This window comes from Vipera berus, assembly GCF_964194415.1.
Source record: "Vipera berus genome assembly, chromosome: 1".
In the NCBI taxonomy this organism is placed as follows: domain Eukaryota; kingdom Metazoa; phylum Chordata; class Lepidosauria; order Squamata; family Viperidae; genus Vipera; species Vipera berus.
In genome coordinates this window covers 186,925,002-186,952,439 of record NC_138202.1, presented here as the reverse complement: position 1 = coordinate 186,952,439, position 27,438 = coordinate 186,925,002, and the positions used below count along the sequence as shown (strand labels likewise).

At 39.6% G+C, this 27,438-nt stretch overlaps 1 protein-coding gene across 1 annotated transcript in view; it reads left to right on the top strand.

Moving 5' to 3' along the window:
- SH3BP4 (SH3 domain binding protein 4) overlaps positions 1–27,438 on the top strand; it is a 100,563-nt gene that overhangs the window by 57,165 nt on the left and 15,960 nt on the right. Inside the window, exon 3 of the mRNA XM_081315311.1 lies at positions 20,617–22,970. Within this exon, the coding sequence (XP_081171437.1) occupies positions 20,617–22,970 (2,354 nt within the window). The remainder of the gene's footprint in view (positions 1–20,616; positions 22,971–27,438) is intronic.

Sequence of the window (27,438 nt, the reverse complement as noted above, 5' to 3'; positions counted from 1 at the left end):
TGAAAATTAAGAAAACCATTAAGATTTTACATCTGAAAGGGTTTTGATGAAATTATTAAAAAACAATTCTTTGTTTAAAAAGTTGGACAATTTTAAGACTGGCTGGTTTAAAAGGCTAAACACAAAGATTATGGTACCAGTGAAAGAACATCTGGAACGGGGAGATAAAATGGATGCTGCACACCTATCAAAAATGGCAGGAAACTATATCTAATATCCTTTTCTGAAGGTGCCAGTCTGGAACATCAGAGATCTGCAGGAGTAACACTTCAAGAGAAGGCAAATACCTTCCAGGAGGAAATATATGCAATGATGTGACAGTTTCAAATGACAATGATTTCAAATCATGATGAGATTAAAAGCAACTTTGATGGTATAAATGAGCACATTTCCAACTTAAACTTACAAGTAAATATTCTCAGAAAATGATGATAAAGAATGAACAAACAGACCAGGTAACAGAATACAAATCAGAGGTCAGTGGCCCAAAAAAGGGAAATTACAGATGAAGAGAACTACAAATTAATAGAAAGAAAAGAAAACTTGCAAGGTTTTACCGTAACAATGGAAATGGAAAAAATATCCTATATTTCACGACCTCAAAATCAACTTAAAAATTTGAAAGAAAATCTAACAAAATGGACTATAGAACAACCAGGACAATCATTAAAGTTTGGGAGACAAAAAATGCATGTGTTATCTAACTTGTTTTTTCTATTCCCAGCAGCATTTACAAAAATACAGGAAAAAGCTCTGTGCAAGGCGAACACATTAACTTGGAAAACTAGTTGGCAAAAGAAGGCTAGAATCAGATCTGAGAGATTTGATGCAATCTACCTGAGGGAGTACTGTATGATCAAACACCTGTTTGAATATGGTTAAAAGAATAGATAAATTATTTTTTATTTTTTATTTTTTTATTTTAATTCCATTTATATCCCGCCCTTCTCCGAAGACTCAGGGCGGCTTACAAGCTTAGCAGTAGCCTTCATTCTATGTATATGCCTGCTGGGCTTTCACACACACCCCAAGCGGCATTATTACAAAGTCAGCTTATTGCCCCCAACAATCTGGGTCCTCATTTTACCTACCTCGGAAGGATGGAAGGCTGAGTCAACCTTGAGCCTGGTGGGATGCGAACCTGCACTAATTGCAGGCAGCTGGTGTTACTTAAGGAGGCATTAGCCCACTGCTCCACCAAGGCTGTTATGGATATAAATTATGGATATAAAGGGGTCTCATAGTAAGAGAGATAAGACATATAAGTAGTATAGTAATTTTTATAATATATGAAATGTAAAAATATTGGATTGATGTACATGAATGAAAAGGTTGGATATTTAAAGGTTACTAACTTTGAGAAAACTATGACTGATAAGAATGGTTTGAATACAGAAGGGAAACTAAGGTTAAATAAGAAATTTGAAAACAGGACCTATAGCGATTTAATAAGATGATTACTATACAATTGAAATATAAACTGATAAAAAGATGCTATATGCTGATGTTACTGTTATTTCTATAAAAGAAAAAGTTTATATTTATATGTATTGAATTTTAAGAATGATATTTGGTAAATATTGACAAAAGAAGAATACTATTGGATGAAGAGAAGATCAAGGAGATATATCATTAGTTAACATGTTGATTACGGAACCATAGAAATTAATTATTATTGATTGTTTTTTTAACATATGAACCCAGACAACACGCTGTTTACTAAGCACTAAAGGAACAGAAGACTACTAGCATTAGAAGGCCATGACATGCAAATAGGGTGGCATCCTATACTTTGGACAGGAAATATAAGGCTCATCAGTACATCCAGAATCATCATATTAGACGGGCACTATTAGACATGTGGAGAAAAATTAAAAAATTAATTATATAGAAATCCCCAATTGGCTATCCATATTAGAGATATTCATGCACCCCAAATTCATAAATTTAGGAAGAGTAATCACATATACCCCTTCATGGATTACTCCCTTGTCGTGGCGAAGGGGCTTGCGTAATTCAGTGAAGCTATGAGCTATGCCGTGCAGGGCCACCCAAGACAGAAAGGTCATAGCAGAGAGTTCTGACAAAATGTGATCCACTGGAGAAGGAAATGGCAACCCACTCCAGTATCTTTGCCATGAAAACCCTATGGACAGTACCAAAAGGCAAAACGATATGACGCTGGAAGATGAGCCCCTCAGGTCGGAAGGCGTCCAATATGCTACTGGGGAAGAGCAGAGGGCTAGTACTAGTAGCGCCAGAAAGAATGAAGCAACTGGGCCAAAGCCAAAAGGATGCTCAGCTGTGGATGTGTCTGGTGGTGAAAGGAAATTCCGATGCTGTAAAGATTTTTTTCTCCATAGGAACCTGGAATGTAAGATCCATGAATCAAGGAAAGCTGGACGTGGTCAAAAAAGAGATGACAAGACTGAACATCAACAACTTAGGCATCAGCAAACTAAAATGGACAGGAATGGGTGAATTTAATTCAGATGACCATCAGGTATACTGCGGGCAAGAATCCCTCAAAAGAAATGGAGTAGCCTTCATAGTCAATAAAAGAGTAGGAAAAGCAATACTGGGATACAATCCTCAAAATGACAGAATGATCTCAGTTTGAATCCAAGGCAAACCATTCAATATCACAGTAGATCAAGTCTATTCCCCAACCACCAGTGCTGAAGAGGATGAAATTGACCGGTTCTATGAAGCCCTACAGCACCTTATAGAACTAACACCAAAAAATGATGTTCTTATCATCATGGGGGATTAGAATGCTAAAGTAGGAAGCCAAAACATAAGCGGAATAACAGGCAAGTTTGGCCTTGGAGTACAAAATGAAGCAGGGCACAGGCTGATAGAATTTTGTCAAGAGAATATGATGGTGATAGCAAACACTCTTTTCCAACAACCCAAGAGACGGCTCTACACATGGACATCACCAGACGGTCAACACAGAAATCAGATTGACTATATGCTCAGCAGCCAAAGATGGAGGAGCTCTATACAGTCAGTAAAAACAAGACCAGGAACTGACTGTGGCTCAGACCATGAGCTTCTCATTGCAAAGTTTAGGCTTAAAATGAAGAAAGTAGGAAAAAGCACTAGGCCACTCAGGTATGAATTAAATCATATCCCTGTTGAATATACAGTAGAGGTGACAAATAGATTTAAGGAATTAGATCTGATAGACAGAGTGCCTGAAGAACTATGGACAGAGGTTCGCAACATTGTACAACAGGTAGCAACCAAAACCATCCCAAAGAAAAAGAAATGCAAGAAAGCAAAATGGCTGTCTGAGGAAGCTTTGCAAATAGCTGAGGAAAGGAGGGAAGCGAAAGGCAAGGGAGAAAAAGAAAGATACGCCCAATTGAATGCAGAATTCCAGAGAATAGCTAGAAGAGATAAGAATGCCTTCTTAAATGAACAGTGCAAAGAAATAGAAGAAAACAATAGAATAGGGAGGACCAGAAATCTTTTCAAGAAAATTGGAGAGATGAAGGGAACGTTTCATGCAAACATGGGCATGATAAAGGACCAAACTGGCAGGTACCTAACAGAGGCAGAAGATATTAAGAAGAGGTGGCAAAATTACACAGAAGAACTATATAAGAATGAGCTTAACATCCCTGATAGTCACAATGAGGTGGTCACTGACCTCGAGCCAGACATCCTAGAATGCAGGGACGAGCCGAGAAGTTTAGTCATCATCTGGCGGACAAAATCGCTCAGATGTGGACTGGTCTGGACTCTGACTGGGCAGAGTCTGATGTGGAGGAATCGGACGGTCTTGAGCATGTTATCTGGACTGCAATAGTAAGTAGAAAGATGCTTTGCTGAGTTTATCATTAATAATCCCTAATAAGGAGGTTTCTGGTTTTAAATCAATTTTTTGTAACCTCCTGATTAAGGAGGGAGCGAGTTACCCTAAACAGGGCGGCCGGGCAATTATCTGCGGACGCGATAAGGGCAGCAAAGTAGTTAGACTTCACCGTCCTTATTGCCGCAAGATAAGACCTTATAAAGGTTCTTAGCTGCAATCGGTCAGATTCGGATCGGCTGGACCTCCAACCGCTCTCTAGACCCCGTCTCCGATGCTTCATCTCCCGGAGCTCCGCAGAAAACTCTAGAGATTAAAAATAAAACTGAAACAGAGTATGATGAAATTTGGCCAAATTTGTACGATTGGTTAGAGATGAGGATCACTGAGATGACTATTGATTGATTAGTTGATAACATAAGGACTTCTTATTAGCACCTATATTAGGACACAACTGAAAGATATGTAAATATAACGTTGACAACTGAAAGACAGTTTACCAAAAAATTTACAGATGTTATATGTACAGTTTGTTATACCCTGTCCTGTCATAGAATGTATTTTAAGCTTCTGTTTTTCTTTCTGTAACATAAGGTAATACTAATAGCAGTGTTGTAGCCAGGGAAGTTGAATCATGTTCACTTTTGTTTTTAAATGTACATTTAATAAAATTTTCTAATAAAAAATGTTATTGTAAAAAAATTAATAAAATATATTTTTTAAAAAGAAACATTTTGGAAAGAAAAGGCATCTGGGCAGTGGTGGGTGAGGCAAGCTCTCCAGCTCTGTGGCAACTGAGAAATGTGACAGAGCAGGAAAGCAGGCACTTTCCGGTTCTGGTGCTCCACCTGCCATTTCGGTGGCTGTGTGGACAGACCTGCAAAGAGGACCAGGTGGCCAAAAGCTCCAGCAGTCTGGCTCAGAAGGGGAGTGAAAGGCCAAACACCCTAAGGGCACCAGGCACTGAAATAGGCCTGTCGCTCTCCAGCAGCTGCCCAGGCCCTCCAGAGGGAAGGCTGACATCTACCAGTACCGGCACTTATGATAAACAGGGCGGCATTCCAGCTCTGGTATGGAAGGGGCAACTGGCATGGGTGCTGCAGGCAGGACACCAGCTTGCTTCAGCATCCTCCCCGACCCTTTCCGCCAGCACTTTGGCCTATATATAGTGTTTTAACTTCCTGAGCCACGGGTTCTTTCTCTCTTTTATTAGCTGGAAGGCAAGGCAAATGTATGTTTAAGTATTTGTCAAGGCTTTTTGAGTGGACCTTGCTAATTAACTCTTTCATTCCTGTTTTGGCCCGACTCAGGGCCAATAAATAAAATAAATAAATAAATAAATAATAAATAAATAAATAAATAAATAAATAAATAAATAAATAAATAAATAAATAAAATAAAAGAGAGAAAGAACCCGTGGCTCAGGAAGTTAAAACACTGCCTGATATATAATCAGCCCAGGTTCGAATCTCAGATAAAGTGTATGACTAACTGATGAGAACATAAAGAGTTCGAAATGATCATCTTAGCCTCCCAAATTCTTTATTAGCAATTTGAATAATTTGCACAAATAATGAGCTGTCATAAGTTGACTATGTCCTGTGGATAAGCCCTGAGTCGGGCCAAAACAGGAATGAAAGAGTTAATTAGCAAGGTCCACTCAAAAAGCCTTGACAAATACTTAAACATACATTTGCCTTGCCTTCCAGCTAATAAAAGAGAGAAAGAACCCGTGGCTCAGGAAGTTAAAACACTGCCTGATATATAATCAGCCCAGGTTTGAATCTCAGATAAAGGGTATGACTAACTGATGAGAACATAAAGAGTTCGAAATGATCATCTTAGCCTCCCAAATTCTTTATTAGCAATTTGAATAATTTGCATATATATATATATATATATATATATATATATATATATATATATATATATATATATAAAAGACCCAGCCTTGTTGTTGGGTAAACACGGTAACAGTCTAGTTTTGTGTACCTCTTTTTTTTAAAACCCATTTATATCCCGCCCTTCTCCGAAGACTCAGGGCGGCTTACAATTTAAAGCACAAATCAATGTGCTTAGCAATAGCCTTCATTCTATGTATATGCCTGCTTATTAGGGCTTTCGGCCCCATCTCAAGCAGCATCATTACATTATTTATTGTTCTTATTTAAGTATCAAATTCATTTGGACAATTAACCAGTGGAACAGCTTGCCTTCAGAAATCACTGAGGTTTTTAAGAAGAGACTAGACAGTCACTTTCTGAAATGGTATAGATTCTCCTGCTTGAGCAGGGGGCTGGACTAGAAGACCTCCAAGTTCCCTTACAGCTCTGTTCTATTCAAATAACTACCTCTTGGTATATCATTTTTTTATACTTAAAACAGTCATTAGGGCAGAGAACCAGTTGTTAAATTATTTGAATCCCACCACTGCAATGAAGTAATCTTCAGGTAGTTCTTGTGCCTGAATAGATTTGGACCCAGATAGGTTTCTTCCTGCATTGGTGCAGTTTTTGCTGTTGGTCTTGATTGGCACTGAGCCTTTTGCTTCCTTGAAGCTGTTTACAGCCATTGATTTATGGAACAATATTGCTGCTTAGCACTCAGGCAGAGCTCACTTGGTAGGGAATCCAGATTTAAAGGCATCCTTCAGGATGAGCAGTTTTTCTAAAGCACAGGACAGAGTCTATAAGTAGGGGGACTCCACATGGGTGAAATGGAATGAGTTGCTGCTGGCAGTCCCATGCAGTACAGATAGTTCTCAGGTTACTAATGCAATGGAGCCTGCCCATTCCCTTCATAAGGATTCGTAGGAGTGAATCTCATACCTTGAATGCAATTCACTCCCAGCTTTCCCCTATGCATTCACTAATTTAATGCATGGGTGAATACATGGCTCTTTAAGTGAACATGAGGTATCTCAGGGTGAGGAAGGCTATGGGGGGCTACTGCTTCCAACCACCCAAGGCCTCCCCCAACCCACTGAAATACTTCATGCTCCCTCCCCTAGGGGCCCACGATTGCTCCCCCCCATCCTGCCACACCAGGTCACTTACCTTGTGAAGATCTGTCTCCTCTCCAGCCTCTCTGTTTCTTTCTGTGCTCCAGGCAACAGCAAAGGGATGACTCTGAGCCCCAGAATGGACCTCCAGAAGCATATGGCTGCCTCCCTCGCCTCCCATCAGGGCCTCGGAGGCCTGGAAGAGGCCTCCTAGGCCCAGAATGGGCTTTTGAAGCCCTGCTAAAGCATCCCTCGGCATCCTTTCCAGGTGGCAGCAGCCCGGAAAAGGCCTCCAACACCCAGAAATGATGCAGGGGGACACTTCAGTGGGGTTCCAAATGCCCAATCCAGGCATCAGAGGCCTTTTCTGGGCTGTTGTCACCTGTAAAGGATGTTGGGGATGCTTCAGCAGGGCTCTGAAGGCCCAATCCAGGCATCGGAGGTCTTTTCCAGTCTGCTGCTGTCTGGAAAAGATGCTGGGGGATGTTTCAGCGGGGCTCCAGAGGTCCATTCTGGGCCTCAGAGGCCTCCTCCAAGGCTCAGAAGAAGGGCTGGGGGAGGCTTTTGGGTACTTTTGGAGGTCTGTCCTCTCTCTGGCTTCTCTTTCATTCTCTGTTGCAGAGAACAGAGGCCTAAACTACCATGAGACCTGGGGTGGTGGTGGAGGGAGGCGAATGTTGCAGTGCCGAGACTTCCTGTTTGGCAGCCAATGGCACAACTGGGAAAAGCCAGTGCCTCAGCCTTCCAGTCTGGTTTCTCTTTGCCTAGCGACCCTTAAAGGGTTGGAAAGTTGCCCTGGAGGGGCAACGAAGAAGGAGGGATACTTCAGGAGCTCAGATCAGGTGGCAACTGATCAGAGCAGATTGCAGACCCCTCTGAAAAAGCGGGGGAAAGGTTGCCAGGTGAGCCAAGGCAGCCCTAGTCATCTCCAGCAGGAAGGGAATCACCACAAAACAGCTGATTCTCAACTGCGTGCAGAGGCTGGGTGAGTCAGAATTTTCTTTCCTTCTCCTTGAGGATTATAAATGTTGAGCCCCTGATGGGAAAGGGCTGAAAAGTAAAGACCCCAAAAGGATTAAAGTTAAAAGTGGTGAGTACTTACAAAGAAGGGGAAGTGCTCTTTGTTAAGAATATTGGACATTGATAAATAAGCTGAGGGGGGCATTAGTGGCAAAAGAAGAAATACAGTACAAATAAATAGTGAGAAATGGAAAAAATGTTTTTACAACAGTGACCTTGGAGGACAGAGCTGCAAATAACTAGTGTCCTGTTGTGAGATTGCAAGGAAAAAAGACTTTTAAAAATTACTTTTGTTGATTTTGGCTAAATTTAAATAGATACTGTTTTGGCCTTAGACTGTAAGCTGTAAAATGAGTTCATCAAACATTACCAGACTTATGAAAAAAACCTCTTCTGCACCCTCAGTAGGACAATCTAGTCCAACAACACAGGGATCTATTGAAACAATGTTGCAATGTGAAAAAATAAGCACTGCTCAAAGCAAAACACAGACTTCATTAAAACTGCTTCAAGAGAAGATGCAAAATACTCAAGAGATGATGCAAAGGAATCATGCAGAGACACAAAAGAACCATAAAGAGACACAAAGTAAACTTGAGAAAGTAAGTGAAGAAATCCTGGATATAAAGGAAAAATTTGAAGCTGAAAATCAAATGATAACTAAAAACCAACAGAGAATACAGAAAATTGGAGAAAAGTCACACAATAACAATAAAAAATAGAAATGTTATTACAAGAAAATGAAAAATTAGACTACGCAATTAAGATTTTAGAGATGGAAAAAGCGGAACACTATTTAAGATTTCAAAATATTCCTGAGGATAGAGAAGAAATTATAGCAGAGGTGATTATAAATTTAAATATAAATAAATAAAAATATTGACATCCTGGAGTAGGTTTTAAAGGCAGATAGAGGAGAAATTCAAGTAGAGGTTGATGAAATATTCCACATGAACTCAAGCTACGCATGAAGAAATAAACTGCCAAGAGAAGTACATGTACGGTTTATAAAGAATACAACAAGAGATGAAGTGCTACGGAAAGTCAATACAATATAAAAATAAAGAAATTTGGTTTTAAAGCAGATACCCATTATCACTTCCTGACTGTTAAGGATTTGTTGTGCAGAGGTCTCCTTGTGCTACCAAAGAGTTACACAGACAAGGAAGGGTACTGAAAGCAGTAAGAGTCACACAGTAACCACAAGAGTACACTGAGTTGTGAAAGCAAAAAGTACTTTACTTTTGAGGTGGTGTAAAAAACAAAAATGCATGTTCAAAAATAAACAGTCCAGGTCATACACAATAGCAACAGTCCAAGTACAAATCCTAATACAAAGTCTTCTTACCGGTCCAGAGGTCAATACACAGTTCAGGTTTATCACAGTAGTAAACCAACAGTACAGCAAAACAGAGCAAAAACAGTAATAGTAGAGAGCAGTGAATTTAGAGAGAGAGAAGCTACATTCCTAGCTCCCTCTTATGGCCATGAGAACACTTACACACCCATTGGCCAATTAACATCTTAAAGACATAACATCATGGTTAATATATTTTCAACCCAACATTGTAGGCTATCACCATATGCCTAACATTCTCCCCTTTGGGTAGAATAATATATAACCCTTACAATCTTATGCACATTCTTTCACAATTAGCATTGTGTTTCACAGCACTTTGTACCTTCGTAAAATGGTCTGCAATATTTACATCAGATGGGCAATACTTTAGCTGTATTAATTTATCTTTTACACATTGTCTTACATTTAGATAACGAAGATCTGTATGTTTGGATCTTGTTCTAATCTATCCCAACCAACGTGCTCAAGGAATTTGGCACTTGCACTATTATATACATTATTTATTTATTTATTTTATTGGATTCGTATACCGCCCTATTCCCGTAGGACTCAGGGCGGTTTACAGGGCAGTTAAAACCATGAATACAAAAAATTTAAAACAAATAAAACAATTAAATTAAATTCAAGCCCCAAGAGTAAATCTAAAACCCAGTTAAATTAACAACCCCACAGTCTGGACCAAACAGATCGAAGAGCCAAGTATTCAGGTCCCGGCGAAATGAGCGAAGGTCGGGGGCAGTCCTAAGTTCTGTGGGTAGTTGGTTCCATAGGGCAGGCGCACCCACAGAAAACGCCCTTCCCCTGGGAATAACCCACCAGCATTCATTAACCGGCGGTACCCTGAGAAGGCCCTCCCTGTGGGGGCGCACAGGACGATGGGAAGATGATGCCGGCAGCAGGCGTTCCCTTAGATAGTCCGGACCCAAGCCATTTAGGGCTTTATAGGTCATTACCAGCACCTTGAATCTCACCCGGAGGGCAACCGGAAGCCAATGCAGCTCACGGAGAAGAGGTGTTACACGGGAGTATCGGGAAGCTCCCATCAAAACTCACGCAGCTGAATTCTGCACCAGTTGAAGCCTTCAGGTGGTCCTCAAGGGCAGCCCCATGTAGAGGGCATTGCAGTAGTCTAACCGGGAGGTCACGAGCGCATGAGTGACTGTACGTAGAGCATCTCGGTCCAGATAGGGACGCAACTGGCGCACCAGGCGAATCTGGGCAAAAGCTCCTATATGATCTTCCAAACTGAGCCATGAATCCAGGAGGACTCCCAAGTTGCGAGCCCTATCAACGGGGGGTAATACCTCATCCTCTATTGTTAATGATGGAGAAGCCTGGTCAGCCCGAGATGCCAGTATGAACAGCCACTCAGTCTTGCAAGGATTGAGACGAAGCCTGTTTCTCCCCATCCAAACCCGGACCGCCTCCAGGCAACGGGACATCACAGTGAGGGCATCACTGGGTTGGGTCGGGGTGGAAAGAAAAAGTTGGGTATCATCAGCGTACTGGTGATACCCCACCCCGAAACCACGAATGAGCTCACCCAGTGGCTTCATGTAGATGTTGAACAGGAGGGGAGAGAGGACCGACCCCTGAGGGACTCCACAAACGACAGATCTCGGGGTGGACCTCTGTCCTCCCATCAACACCGACTGCGAGCGGCCCAGGAGGTAGGAGGAGAACCACTGTAAAACGGTGCCTCCACATTAGTTGTGCCTTGTTCCCAGAAACGATAGGATCTATGATTAGGTTCATAACCTACGAAGTATAATTGTCTAGCCCTATGTTGGCCTTTACTCCTGAGTTGTGCAGGAATGTGGACGCATGCTGGGGTGCCAAACGTGTGCAGATAATCAAGGTTTGGTTTTCTACCATGCCATATTGTATATGGTATTTTACCAGTAGAAGTATTAACCACTATATTCAGAACATGGTTTGCACATTTTGCTGCCTCCCCCCACAGTCTATCTGTTAAGCCAGAATCTTTTAACATGGTTCTCATCATGGCTTGTAACGTTTGCCCACGTCTCTCAACAAATGCATTATGTTGAGGCCTATAAGGGGCTGAACGTTTATGCTCAATGCCAGTTGATTCAAGCATATCAACAAAGCGTTTGTTTGTAAATTCAGTGCCATTATCAGTAATTATGCACTGAACCTTTCTCTTTGTTTTCCTCTCGACAAACTTCAGCCAGTTTAAAAATTGTTGGAAAGTGTCTGCCTTTGACTTAAGCAGATAACAAAAACCATAACGGGAGTAGTGGTCAAGGATACTTAAAATATAACATGATCCTCCTAAACTAGGCTTCATGGGTCCAATTAAATCTGCAAACACAACTTCCAAAGGTACAGTTGTTTTGGAGCCGTTTAACCTGTTTGCAGGAGTTGTCTTACTCTTTTCCTGATTACAGGCATTGCAATTCAGGTATTTACTACATGGCTTCAGTTTAATTCCTTGTACTAACTCAACTGTTTTATGTAGTGAGTTAAAGTTCACATGCCCTAACCGCCTATGCAAAAATGTATACATTCATCGTGTGGCTTCTTGTTCTCACATATCAAATTAGCTTTAACTGTACTAACCTGGTTACTTGTGAGAACGAATAAACCGTTTTTCAAATTAGCAGTTACACAGGTTCCATTCCTTTCAATAATGCATTGCTCCCCTCTGAATGTTACCACAAACCCAACTTTAACCAATTCCCTTACAGATAACAGGTTGAATCTTAGTTTAGGTATATATAACATAGGTAACTGTTCATCAATGCATGGACAATAGGAATTACCTTCACCAGAGGCCTTCATCTTCCAACCATTGGCCAGTGAAACATGTTGGTTGCTGTTTTTCATATTAACAAACCTCTTTTTCACTTTAGTAATGCATTGTGAAGCCCCACTATCAACAACCCACAATTCATCATTTCTGGATGTTGGTTCACCAGAAACAGCCAAAACAGTGCCCTTCTTAGCCTTCCCACTGCTATTTACATTCTGTTTTCTACCCTTCCTACAGAATTTGGCTATATGCCCTCTAGCCCCACAAGAATAACATTTCTTGACGTTGTAAGCAGTGGTAAATTGCTGCTCCTCTCGTGGCTGTGTCTCTCTCAGCTGGTCTCTGTCACACCTTCTTCTGGACTCTTCCAGCAGTCTCCCAGTAATGTTAGTCAATGTCAGTTCCTCTCTGGTCAGGACTTCCAAAGAAGAAACATACTCGTTATAACTCTCATCCAAAGAGGACAGAATAATGTAGACCTGATGCAACTCTGAAAAAATCAGCTCCTTTTCATGAAACTCTTGAAAAGTTGCCTTCATGTAGTTTAAATGGGTCAGCATATCTCCATTCTTCTGCAGACGAGCCCTAAACAGTTTATGTGTAAGGTGTATACGTGCACCCACACTGTCTCGAACATAAAGCCTTCGCAAAATGTCCCAACACCTAGCAGCAGACTCCTCACCACGAATATGGACAAGCTGCTGGTCATTCAGTGTTAGTCCAATAATGCAAAGAGCTTTCTCATTGTTATGTTTAAAGTCGTCTATCTTCTTTGCATCCTCTTCGTCATCTGGATCCCAAGCAGTAGTATCAGGTGGGTTATTTACTACCAGTGGCGTAGCGTGGGTTGTCAGCACCCGGGGCAAGGCAAGTAATTTGCGCCCCCTAACCCGTGGATTTTAGCACTCGAGTCTCTTCCACTAGATTAGTTAAAGAAACCCTTACCCCCTAAGCACATGTATTGTTTGTTATGAAAATACTGATGTAATTAAAGTAAAATGCATCTAAATACAAGTTTATTTTCAAACACTTTATTGAGTGCAAACATGCATTACACATTCTCCACATTTTCAGCAGGCCGCTGCACTGTCCCTCCCCCAGATAGTCCCTCGCTCTCTCTCCGCACCGCACCGCACGCCTGGCACCCCCCCTCCACAGTGGGCGGCAACCCGGCGGCTCGGATCAGATTCGCACAGCCAGCACTGCAGTGAGAGTGAGTGAGCCAGGCAGGGGCAGAGAGCTGTGAGTGCGAGCGCGCCCCCCCAGATGTTGCACCCGGTGCGGCCAGCCCCCCATGCACCCCCCACGCTACGCCACTGTTTACTACAGTCCATAGTCCTTCCTTGCGCAAAAGCAAGCAGCATTTTGTGGACCAGGAAACATAGTTTGTCCCATCCAACCGGGTTATCCAGGAGATGCCTGACAACTGTTCTTGTGCCATTTTACACCAAATAACTAACACAAACTCAGCTAGGAATACTGTGTGTACTTACTCTCAGTACAGGCCTGGGCCCATAACCAGTGTTAAGGATTTGTTGTGCTACCAAAGAGTTACACAGACAAGGAAGGGTACTGAGAGCAGTAAGAGTCACACAGTAACCACAAGAGTACACTGAGTTGTGAAAGCAAAAAGTACTTAACTTTTGAGGTGGTGTAAAAAACAAAAATGCATGGTCAAAAATAAACAGTCCAGGTCATACACAATAGCAACAGTCCAAGTACAAATCCTAATACAAAGTCTTCTTACCGGTCCAGAGGTCAATACACAGTTCAGGTTTATCACAGTAGTAAACCAACAATACAGCAAAACAGAGCAAAAACAGTAATAGTAGAGAGCAGTGAATTCAGAAACAGAGAAGCTACATTCCTAGCTCCCTCTTATGGCCATGAGAACACTTACACACCCATTGGCCAATTAACATCTTAAAGACATAACATCATGGTTAATATATTTTCAACCCAACATTGTAGGCTATCACCATATGCCTAACACTGACTACAAAGCTGATTGCCAATGGTATAAACTTTAGATGGCTGATGCCAGAAGGCATTTTAATAAACTTGAACAAAGAAGATATCGATTGGATTCAGTCTGGAAAGCAGAAGATTTTGAAGTAAGGAATAGAGCAATTTTAGATGAAGGAAGTGAAACAAAGGGGAGAGTAAGAAGCAGAAGCAAACAGAAGAGATGACTCAAGGAGCGACTGCACAAACAGGAGATCAGAAAGAGAAAGATGATCAAGAGGGTGAAGGTGAAGGATTTGCCAGAGAACAGAGGCCTACTAGATCCACTAGACCTAAATATAAATAAATGGAAATAGAAGTGGAGAAAAAAATGGAATCTTTTCAGTAAATATAAATGGACTAAATTTCACAATAAAAAGAAATAAGGTTTTTAGGAAGTTACAGAAACTGAATCTAGATATAATCTGTCTACAAGAAACACATATAAAAGAACAACATCATAAATTATCGGAATGCCCCAAAATTGAAAAACTTTACTACGCACCAGCACATCAGGAAAAAAGGGGTTGCTGTATATATTAAAGAGACAATAGATTCTAAATTGTTATATTCAGATAAAGAAGGAAAAATCTTAATGGTAGAAATATATCTGCGCCAAAAGCAAATATTGTTAGTGGCAATTTACGCACCAAACAACAATCAAGAAAAAATTTATAAAAACCTACACAGAAAAATAATAGAAATGGAGTACCAAAATATTTTTGCTTACTAGAAGATTTCAGTACAATAATAGATGGAAAAATTGATTATAAAAATAAAAAACAGGAAAAACTGGAAGAAGAAGATTACTAAGATATTTTTTGCTATGGTGGAGGAAATTGGAATCCAAGACATCTGGAGGGAGATTAATCCACAAAAATTGCAATACACCTTTTATTCAAATAGCCAAAAATCTTGGTCAGGGATTGATATGATTTGGATGACTGCTGACGTGAGAATGAACATACAGGATACTGAGATAGAGATAGGCACATGGGCAGATCATAATCCTCTGAGAGTAACCTGGAAAGGAATACAAAAAAGACCAAGATGGACTTTAAATCAATCCATATTAAAAGAAAAAGAATTCATAGAGTTAGCGAAAAAAGAAATGGAATTTTTCTTCAAAGAAAAGATACTGGAGTGGGTTCCCATTTCCTTCTCCAGTGGATCACGTTTTGTCAGAACTCTCTGCTATGACCTGTCCGTCTTCAGTGGCCCTGCACAGCATAGCTCATAGCTTCATTGAATTACGCAAGCCCCTTCGCCATGACAAGGCAGTAATCCTTGAAGGGGTCCATCTGCATGGATAGAAGCAAATATTACTCTAATACCAAAAGAAGATTCCGATTTGACTCAGATTAAGAACTATAGACTGATTTCACTCCTCAAAATAATATAAAAAATATAAAAATTTTACTTCAATAATGGCTGAGAGACTGAAAAAATATTTAGTCGGAATTTATACATCCAGATCAAAATGGCTTTTTACCAAAGAGACAAATTAAAAATAATTTAAGAGTGATAATAGACGTATTAGAATATTATTAGCTACACCCAGGGAAACAAATGGCATTCTTAGATGCCCAAAAGGCATTTGATAATCTCTCCTGGCAATTTATGATTCACCAACTACAAATAATGGACTTTGGACAGAATTTTATAAATATGATGAAAACAATATATAACAAACAGACAGCTACAGTGATTCTGAATGGAGATTGCACTGAGAGCTTTGACATAAGAAAAGGCACAAGGCAAGGATGCCCATTATCCTGTCTGTTACTCATCTTCACCTTAGAAGTTTTAAATAGAAATATTAGACAAGATACAGAAATTAAAGAGTTGGGGATAAAGGGTAAAATATACAAATTACAAGCATTTGCTAACAATTTAGTAGTTATTTTGGAAGAATCCCTGGAGATGATTCCTAAATTGTGGGGAAAGATAGAACGGTTTGGAGAAATAGTGGGATTAAAAATAAATAAAGAAAAAATTAAGATAATAGTAAAGAAGCAAAAAAAAAAACACGATTATCAGAATCAATAGAGGTACAGATAGTGAAAAAGGTTAAATATTTGGGTATATATTTATCAGCCAAATGCTCAACAATAAAAGAAGACAACTATATAAGGCTATTGAAACAAATAAAATTAGACTTGGAAAAGTGGAAGAATTTGCAATTGTCAATACTAGGAAGAAATGCTATAGTCAAAATGAATATATTGCTGAAGATTTTATTTTTATTCCAAACAATTCCGATAAAACTTGAGAAAAAATTCTTCCAAGATTTAAATTCATTAATTTTGAAGTTTGTTTGGCAAGGAAAGAAAGCTAGAATAAAGATGAAAACGTTGCAAGATGCTAAGGAAAATGGAGGTTTTGGGCTACCTGAGTGGGCTTTGTACTATCAAGCATCTGTATTAACATGGGTGAAAGAATGGATAACTCTCAGGAATAAAATGTTGTTATATATGGAGAGACGTGACTTACAATTGGGGTGGCACGCTTTTTGTGGTACGGCAAAAATAAAATTCATAAGTATTTCCAAAATCACTATATTAGAAATGCTTTGATAACAGTATAGGAAAAAATTAAAACTAAAATATATGTAAAAAATCCAGCGTGGCTATCAACGCCAGAAGCTTTATTACATCCAAATTTGGTAGACTTTGAAAAACTTTGGACATATAGAGATATTCTAAATACTGATGGGACATTAAAATCAAAACAAGAACTGGAAAATGTATAAATTTTTGTTTATTTTGGAGATGGAAAGTGAACAAACTAAAGAAACAATGACAAGGTGAGCAAAAAACTTTGGTTACAATATAGAACTAGAAAAATGGCAAAGATTATGGGAGAGAAATTATAAATTGACAAAGTCAACTTCGAATAAAGAAAATCTATATAAAATGTTTTATAGATGGCACTTGCCATCAGCAAGATTAGCAAAAATGTTTAAAAATATGTCAGATAGATGTTGTAAATGTAAACATAATTCAGGCACGTATTATCATATGTGGTGGACATGTGGTAAAGCAAAGGCTTATTGGAAAAAAAATACATGCTTGGTTAGAAAAAATGTTGGGTGAACATGTAGTATTTAATCCTAAACTTTTTCTGTTAGGTATAATACCAGAAAAGATTAATAAACAAAGTTTATATTTGGTTCTACACATTACAACAGCAGCAAGGATAACCTTCATGCAATACTGGAAAAATGAAGGAATACCACCAGAGGAAGAAGTACCGGTAATTAAAACAATATTGGAATGCACAGAGATGGACAGATTAACTATGAGATTGAAAGATAAAGAAGAAATAGAATACTACGAAACCTGGGAGTCATTCTACAAATGGCTAGAGAAAAGAACCAAAGATTAGGACCTGACTATGTATTAGCACTTTTGAACCCAGACTGCACACGTGTTGAAAAACTAACATGTATGTAAGGAAAAAAAACTAATAAAATCTCTCTTTAAAAAAAGAATGTTGCAGTGCCACTGCGGTCATTCATAGGAGCAAACAACTGCCATGATGCGGCAACATTCGTAATTTTGGGACTGTCTTTGCAAACACTAGGGGACGCTTATCGCATAACTGAACGTTTACTAAGGGAACACTCATAACTCGGGGATTACCTGTATTTCAAAAATTCCCCACCACCAGTTGTGAAAAATTCCCAGCATGATCTAGCAACAGGAGCTGGGCTGCCTTTATGAGGTAAAATGGGCTGCTTCGGAGAAATTTATGCTGTCAGCAAGTTCAAGTCTTGCAAGCAAGTTCTTTACCTCAAGAAAGGTAGGCACTTGCCGTGTTTCAGGAAGAGAGAAACGCATATTCCTTTTAAGTCTTCAAATGCCAACTCAGAAGAAAGGAGTGGTAAAGCCAAGAAATGTGTTCTCATGCTGAAGACTTGACCTTCCTTGGAGCCTAAATTTCTCCAACCCAGGACACCTCACCCTGTGAAGCCAGCTCACTGACAAAGCCTAAAGCACACAGCTTACCTATTCCCTAATCCTGCAGCTTTAGAAGCAGCAAACCAAAGAAGGAATGGGGAGAAGGCCTAAGTGGCTGTGGAGGCCCCAAGTGGTGGGAACAAAATATGGGGTATCTTGGGGTGAGGGGAGGGCTTGGGAGGTTGGAAACAAAGGCAACCCCCTGAGGCACCCCATATTTCACCTAACAACCCATGCATTCATTTTACAAATGCATCAGGGAAAGCAGGGATGGGAGCTCATTCATTTAATGTTATTCACTTAACATCCTCACGAGCTTCAAACATAATTGGCAGACTCAATTACATTCATATCCTGAGGATTTCCTGTATCTTCTTTAATTACAGGCAGTCTTCAGGTCACAACCATTCCTTCAATGACTGAAATGATGATGGCACTGAACAAAGGGACATATGATTGGTCCTTGATGTTCCAGCCATTGCAGAGTCCCTGTGGTCATTTGAACAAAATTCAGGTGCTTGGCAACCAGCTCACATTACAATGGCTGCAGCATCCCGCAATCATGTGATCGCTGGCCTTGTCTGCCAACCTCCTACAAGCAAAGTCAATGGGGAAACCAGCAAGGAAGGTCATAAATCATTGCAGTAAGTCCCCCCCCCAAACAGCCTTTCTTTGCTCACACACACCACATACATTTCCTCACTTGTTTGCACCCATTAGCACTCTTCTTCCTCATCTTCTCTGCACTTGCATACAGGCATACATCTACCATTGCCCTCCTTTTCTGGACCTTCATGTGCTCACATGCACACACCCAGCATGCACACACTCAGCATTCTTCTTTAACAGGTTCCCTGTGCTCACACACAGGCACATGCACACCAGCATCCTACTTCCCTGGGCCTTCCTATGCTTGCATGTACCCACCAACATCCTTCTTCCCTGATCTCCCTATGTTTACGTCCACCCACCAGTGCCCTCTTTACTCAGCCTCCCTATGCACATCATATGGAGCATCATAGCCTCCCTATGCTCATCTGTCCCTGGCCTCCCTGCGCTCTCACATACCCACACACATACATCCTGTGCCCTCTTTTCTAGACTGTGGTGGCACAGTGCTTAGATTGCAGTATTTCAGGCTAACTCTGCCCACTACCAGGAGTTCAATCCTGACTGGTTCAAGGTTGACTCAGCCTTCCATCCTTCCGAGGTTGGTAAATAAAGACTAAGATAGTCAGGGGCAATATGCTGACTCTGTAAACTGCTTAGAGAGGGCTGTAAAGCACCATGAATCAATATATGTCTAAATGTTACTGCTATTGCTATTCCTCCAGCCTCCCTGAGCATTAGCAACACTGCATGACCCCCCAACTGCAGCCTGAAACAAAACTCCCAGAGGCTCTCCCCTTCAGTACTCCCACACTCTTTATCTGAGACTCCTTCCACTTCTCATTTAACAATGTATCTCATGTGTTGTCAACATTTACAACGTCACTTAGCAATAGGAATCTCGATCCCAGTTGCCATCCTTAACTGAGGAATATCTATAAATGATGACTTTTCAATACTTTAACTTTGAGTACATTAGGAGTTCTGTAAAGTTTTCAATTTCAATATTACTAACTAAATCTCTTTTATTTTGCCTTGCAATTCTCAGTGTTATTTTCCTTGATAGTAATGGATGCAAAGAATTCCATAAGAGTAGATTTTCCCTTATCTAAATTATATTGAAGCATTATCATAGTTACATAATAGTTACATAATGACAATTTGGTGTGTGTGTGTTTGTGTGTGTGTGTGTGTGTGTGTGTGTGTGTGCCTTAGTCATTCTTGACTCCTGATGACTACTTGGAGAAATCTATGTAGTTTGCTATTCCTAGGGCTGAGAGAGTATAACTGGCCCAAAGTGACCCACATGACTTCATGTCTATCAAAGTCACTGTTACTTGGTATTTACAAATGCATATATAGCTAGTATAACTTAGAATTTTGCAACTATTCTATCAGTATTATAAACCAAATCATTTTCTGGCTATGGCGGTCTTATTTTTCCATTCATGTCTTTCTTTCTTATCAAAATCCCATTTGATAATTTTCCAAGGGAAAAATCTTGTACATTCCTATTCAGAAGTCACAGACACTCCAACTGAATTCAGCGGATAGTTGAATATAATCTAATGCTAGATAAACTTCTACAATTTCTTGTACAATAAGAATTTCTTCACAGATTAATAAAAATAATTCTGTGGTTTAAAGTATCTTTGGGGGCTGCATGCTTCTAAATCCCATTGTAGAAATTTGTAGATAATAATCGTGTGGTTATAAAATCCCAAGCTTTGGGGGCTAATTTGCATTTTATTTTGTGAATGAGTGCATTTGGGGAAAAAGGAAAAAACTAGATGCAATAGTGACAGTTATATTGTTAGTTAATTTAAATTACATGAAAATTAATGTGATTATCCCTGTATATATCTTTTATCATATTATATCAAGTACAATTTAATGATAGTCTTGAGAGGGATTTTGGGAGGTTCATCCACGTTTTTCAAGGTTCTCATAAAGCCTTTGAGGCTTCAGTTCTGCATCCTGATTTAATAGGAGTACTTCATTGTTGATATAACTTGTGCAGTAAGTATTGATTATGTCATTTGCCATCCACTATTTTCTTTGTAGTGCCTTCTCCTGGTGCCTTGATGACAGATAGTCCTACATCATTGGGAACTGCAAAGGAAGTTGTAGCTATTAAAGACTATTGTCCTAACAACTTTACTACATTGAAGTTTTCCAAGGGAGATCATCTCTATATCTTAGATACCTCAGGAGGTGAATGGTGGTATGCACACAATACCACAGAAATGGGCTATATCCCATCCTCCTACGTGCAGCCCATAAACTATTGGAACTCTTCATTAACTGACAGTGGAATGATAGACTATCTCCTTGAGAATTCTGATGAAGGAGCAAAAGAGCTAGATCTGCTTGGAGACTGGTCAGATGCAAAGTGGAACTTAGCTAAAAACAACCCTTTTTTGAACAGTACTCAAACGACTAACCATTTTCTGAATGGAAATATGAAAGAAATATCAGAAAAAAGCAAAGAGGGTTCCCCCCAAATCACAATGGATTTGTTACTGTTTGATACAGTGCCTACATTTACAGGGTCAAATTCTGCAGCACATAGCAGTGCAGGTAATAATCTTGATAAAGTGCCATCGGTGAATGGATTTGATTTTGAGCAACCAAACAGACGAGACAATCCTTTTTTTAGAAGCAAACGCTCATACAGTTTATCAGAGCTCTCTATACTTCAGGCAAAATCAGAAAGTCCATCTTCATCAGGTTTCTTTACTGGATTGAAATCTCCTACTCCAGAGCAATTCCAAACTAGAGAAGATTTCAGGGTTGCATGGCTAAGTCATCGGAAACTAGCAAGATCATGCCATGATTTGGATCTGCTGGGTCAGAACCCTGGTTGGGGTCAGACACAACCTGTGGAGACCAACATAGTTTGCAAACTGGATAGTTCAGGTGGTGCAGTTCAGCTTCCAGATACAAATATTAATATTCATGTACCTGAAGGACATGTGGCTGATGGAGATGCCCAACAGATCTCTATGAAAGCTCTATTGGATCCACCACTGGAGCTCAACAGTGACAAATGCAGTGCCATAAGTCCTCTGCTAGAAATTAAGCTGAGCAACATGGAAATCAGAACACCCATTATACTGGAAATGAAAATTTCAGCAGAAGTTAACAATGACATTGTGAGCAAGAATTTAGTAACAATAAGGTGCCTGAGGAGTGATATGAAGGAAGGCCCGTATACTCCAATGGCGCTAAGTTACTGTTATGGAGGCACAATCAAGGTTCAGTTGGAGAACCTGGAACCCTGCATGTATATAGCTGTTGTAGCCCAAGGACAGAACATTTCATATCCTTACACAGTTTGGGATTATATGAGTAAAAAAATTACAATTGGGGTCTATGGTCCAAAACACATACATCCTTCATTTAAAACTGTAGTTGCTGTATTTGGACATGACTGTGCCCCAAAGAGTCTTCTAGTGAATGAAGTTACATGTCAAGTACATAGTGCAGCACCTGTAATGCTGCACTTGTGGGGAAAGCACCAGTTCTTTTTAGTAAGGCCACAAGACCTAAAACTTTGTATGTTTTCAAATATGCCTAATTATGAGGTGAAAGCCAGTGATCAGGCAAAAATGGTGAGAGGATTCCAAATGAAACTTGGCAAAGTCAGTCGCCTCATTTTCCCTATCATATCACATGATCCTAATGAGCTGTCTGATTTTACTTTAAGAATACAAGTCAAAGATGACAAAGATATTATGCTTGCTCAGTTCTGTGTACAGACACCTCAGCCACTTCTTAAAAATGCTGCTAGGTCCGCTGGACAGCGAAGGTTTCTGAAAAAAAATGAAATTGGGAAAATAATTTTGTCTCCTCTTGCGACCACCAGCAAATATCCTGTTTTCCAAGATCGGACTGTAGCTGGTTTAAAATATGGGAAAATGCTGAAAACAGTAGTGAGGCAAAATAAGAACCATTATCTCTTGGAGTATAAGAAAGGAGACACTATAGCTTTGCTAAGTGAGGAGAAAATCAGATTGAAAGGTCAGCTCTGGACCAAGGAATGGTACATTGGATACTATCATGGTAAAATTGGCCTAGTCCATACTAAAAATGTTTTAATTATTGGAAAAATCAAACCAAATTATTTCTTTGGACCTGAGCTTACCACAAGTATGTTGCTGGAGCAAATCCTAAGACCTTGCAAATTTCTTACCTATATCTATGCTTCAGTAAGGACTTTGCTGATGGAAAACATTAGCAGCTGGCGTGCCTTTGCAGATGCTCTGGGATATGGGAACTTGCCACTTGCTTTTTTCTGTCGAGCAGAATTGGACAGTGAACCAGAATGTGTTGCTTCTGTGTTGGAGAAATTGAAAGAGGACTGTAATAATTCAGAAAGTAAAGATAAGAAATCTTTCCAAAAAGAACTGATGTCAGTAAGTATTTTCATTGTCCATTGTTTTAGCTTCTTGTTGGTTTAATAGTGCAGTTAAATGAATGTGGAAATAATAACTGGGTTATAACAGTGTCTATGTAATGTGTAGAAGGGACGCGGTGGCTCAGTGGGATAGAATGCTGAGCTTGTCGATCAGAAGGTCGGCAGTTTGGTGGGTCAAATCCCGAGTGTCGCGTAACAGAGTGAGTACCTGTTACTCATCCCAGCTTCTGCCAACCTAGCAGTTCGAAAGCACGTAAAAATGCAAATAGAAAAATAGGGACCACTATGGTGGGAAGGTAACAGCGTTCCATGCATCTTTGGTGTCTAGTCATGTCGGCCACATGACCACGGAGACGTCCTCGGACAAGTGCTGGCTCTTCGGCTTTGAATCGGAGATGAGCACTGGCCCCTAGAGTTGGAAATGACTAGCACGCATGTGCAGGGGAACCTTTACCTTTACCTTTATGTAATGTGTAACCATGAATATAAGTTCTAGCAACTAAGGCGGTACTTTACTGCTTGCTTCTAAAATAATTCAGCTAAAAAGAACAGTTTGTTTTCAAAAAAAGAACATATTAAGCATTTGGTTGTACTATTCCTGATACTTTTCCTAAAATATACCAGTAACCTTTTGAAAAATATCATCAACAAGAATTTGACTGACAAGTCAAAAAGTACTATATGTCAGGGGTCCCCAACCTGTGGGTCATGGTCCACTACCAGGCTGCAGCCTATTGGCCACTGGACTCTGTGAATGGCTGGTCGGTGAGCGCATACAGCCTCACTCACATGAATGTCACCACTAGCATTGTGGGCATTTGCGGCCACACTCATGAATGTTGCTGTGAGAATTTGTGGCCCCATTTGTGCAAGTGTCATTGCGAGTCACCGGTCTTTGCAACCCAATTCAAGTGAGCATTGTGAGCCTTTGTGGCTGCACGTGCAAGTGCTCACATCACCTCAAGTGTCAAAGGCACTCGCAGCCCCACTTACATGAATAATGGGTGTTCATGCATGCTCATGAACACAAACCATCCCTTCTTTTCCCCCTCCCCCTGCTCTGGACTTTCAAACCTGAAAGGTTGGGGAACTCTGCTATATGTCATTTTTTGTGTCTTCTAGTCAAGGTTGATTCCTGGCAACTTACCTGGAGGAGTAACTGTGAACAAAATGAAGTAATGAAGAGGACGACTTGTCCTATTGCTGGATAATAATGTTACTAATGAAGAATATAGAAAATAGTTTGTGACATGACAGATTTGTGTTTACCACTTATCTAAGGGCTATATCAATTCCTTGAAGTGCTCCAGGTTGCTGATCTGCACAAAAAAAAAAAAAAAACACCTGGCACTTTTTTTCCAAAAAGCACTTTCATCACTGAAACCAATTTCTATATGTGCACTATGTTGTATGTACAGTATAACAAATAACTTATATACTGCTCCATAGTGCTTTACAGCACACTCTGGGCAATTTACAAAGTCAGCATATTCCCCCAACAATCTGGGTCCTCATTTTACTGACCTTGGAAGGATGGAAGACTGAGTTAACCTTGAGCCGGTCAGGCTCAAACTCCTGGATGTGGGCAGAGTTAGCCTGAAATACTGCAATCTAATTACTGTGCCTCCCCAGGTTCCAATATATTACCAGCCTTTTCTTATGGAAGATTATAATGTCTACTCTAAAATGGGCAGTAGTATATCCTCTTTTGAAAAATTCTTCCTTTGAACCAGCTGTTTTGAGAACATAATATTCATTTCCAACTTTCCCAATCTTTCAAAGTGACCTTGAGAAGGTTGTGATAAATTATCTACAAAAGAACTTAAATGAAATCGATTAATAGTAACTTTACTCTAATCGAACCTGCCTCTTTGAATAGAGGATCAAGAGAGGCCTATTGCAGAGCTTTCCTCTTTACAAGTTCATAGGATATAAACCAATTGACAGAACTTCTCATTTACAACACCTGCTTTATGGAATTTCTCCCCACCCTCAGATAGCAGTACTGTAGTTTAGACTTATATACTACTTTATAGTGTTTTACAGCCCTCTCTAAGTGGTGTATAGAGTCAGTATATTCCCTGAATAATCTGGGTCCTCATTTTACTTATCTCCAAAGGATGGAAGTTTGAGTCAATTTTCAGCAGGTGAGAATCAAACTGCTGGCAGCTACCACAGTACAGATACAAGTGGCTTTGACTTTGCTTGGTATTTCATGGATATATCAAAGCTGTTTTGTTCCAGCATGTGTCTAGATCAGGGGTGTCAAACTGCCAGCCCATGGGCCGGACACCTCACAAGAAAACCGTGCCCACCCCATTGCCGGCAATGGGGGAAAAGCTCCGATACATCACGCAACGCAGCGAGTTTGACATGTCTGGTCTACAGTAGATTAATTTAAGAGTAGGGTACCTGTAAGGCTTAGTGACATTATTTTAATATTTAGTTTCCATTTTTGTTTTGACTTTATTGTCAGTACAGGAGCAGGTTATAAATATTATTAAATAAATTAGCTGTTTTATCACATGCAGAATGGCCTCTGACGAAGTAGTGTTCATGGCTTCTCTGGGCAAGCAAAACATGCAATTTGCACATTAGAAGCAGGAAGATTTTATAAGGCCATTTTTAGGTTATGTTCTGCCAATTGGAAGTGCTCCAAAGGAATTAGGGGCTCTAATATCAAGAGTTGCAGTCATGCACTATTGAAAATGAATAATAATATTAACTCTACATAGGAAAAAGAAATATACTATAATTTTAGAAAGCAAAGACTGAGCAGAATTATTCAGAGTGCTTAGAAGACATGACAGTAAGACATGGGATTAAATTACAAGAAAGTAGATTTTTTTATGGCAATCAAGGAAAAATTCCTAACTGTAACAGCAATTCAATGATGGAACAATTTTTATCAGGAGATGGTGGAATTTCTTTTGCTTGGCTGTATTCAGCCAGAGCTGGATGGACTTCTGCTAGGGGTGCTTTAATAGAGAATTCTTGGATTGAGAAGAAAGTTGGATTAGGTGATCTCCAAAATACTATCCAGCCTTTAAATTGTTAGTACAGAAAGACAAACATGATTAACAGATGTGGGATGAGTGTCATGACTGAAGCACAGCAACAGAAGAATATATTTTATTTGGAAGAAATATATACAATTGAAAGGGAGGGAGAATTGCATTCTATGCTAACATACAAAGGAATGAATTTGGTAGCACTGTAGAGAGCATATGGGTTAAGCAAACCAATATTAGTTTCTATAATTGCCCACTTTACTAAGGAAATACAGATAGTGCTCTGTAAGTGCAACTTGCAAATCTTTCAGAAAGGCATACTGTAATATTATAATGGGACTTTAAATGACCCTGCTATCTTTTGAGAGACAAAACTCTGTTAAGCATGCTCCTTTTAGACAATTCTGACTTGTCTTTTCTACTCAGAAGATGAAAGAAAAAACAAGAGAAACAGCTATCCTTGTCTTGATTCTAACTAATAGAAAAACATAGCTAAGGAAAATGAAGATGTAATGCAGAAACTATTGCATTAGTTTTAATCAAGTACATCTTGGACAAAAGCACATCTAAATAAAATTAGTGAAATTAGTAAGAAACCTTCATTGGAAATGGAATTCAGAAAGAATGGGAATTTACATTTTTACAGTACAGTTGTACTGCTGAAAAGTTTGCTTGATGTATAGACCAATGATAGAATTGGAGAAAAATGGAACATTTACAAGGCCATTTTAAATGTTCCACTTTTCTCCTTCCAATTCCCTGCCATCCTTTGCTCAGAGAGATCCACCACCACTACCTAAAAAACAGAGAATTGGTCAGATTGTAAAACAAGATTCCATCCAAAAGAATTAATAAGAATTTAAATTAGTCATTTCATAGGGCTGGGGAATAGAAACAGAAGCCAGAGCACATGAATATACCAGACTACTAATCAGTAAAACAAAGACTTGCTCAGCTAATCACTTTTTTACAATGTTATTATACAATAGTTTCTCATAATAAATTTAGGTCATAAATGTATTTTTTCTTTTGAGAAACAGCAAATCACATTTTGTCAGATTTAGAACATTAGATCCATCCTACATGCAGGCTGTTTTTTATTTACATATGTGGAATCACCAAATAACTTGTACCAGTATTTTTAAAGAATAAAATTATTTGAAAGTTCTGAAGTGAAATTTTGATTGTGCATCCAGTACTGTGAGCTATATTTAATTATAAAGTTTTCTTTAATGGGAAGAAATATTTTAAATAAAAGTATCCAGGTCCATTAAAAAACATAGATTCAAAGTTAATGGCAGCAAGAATTGTACCAGAGTTTATACATGTTGCATGGACCTCACCTGATTCTAAGGACCAGGGTATGATTCCACTATTAGGCCAACACTTGACTGACTAGCTGCTGTTTCAAGACCTCCAGTAAAAATGCACCACTTCCTGAGATAGTTCAACAAC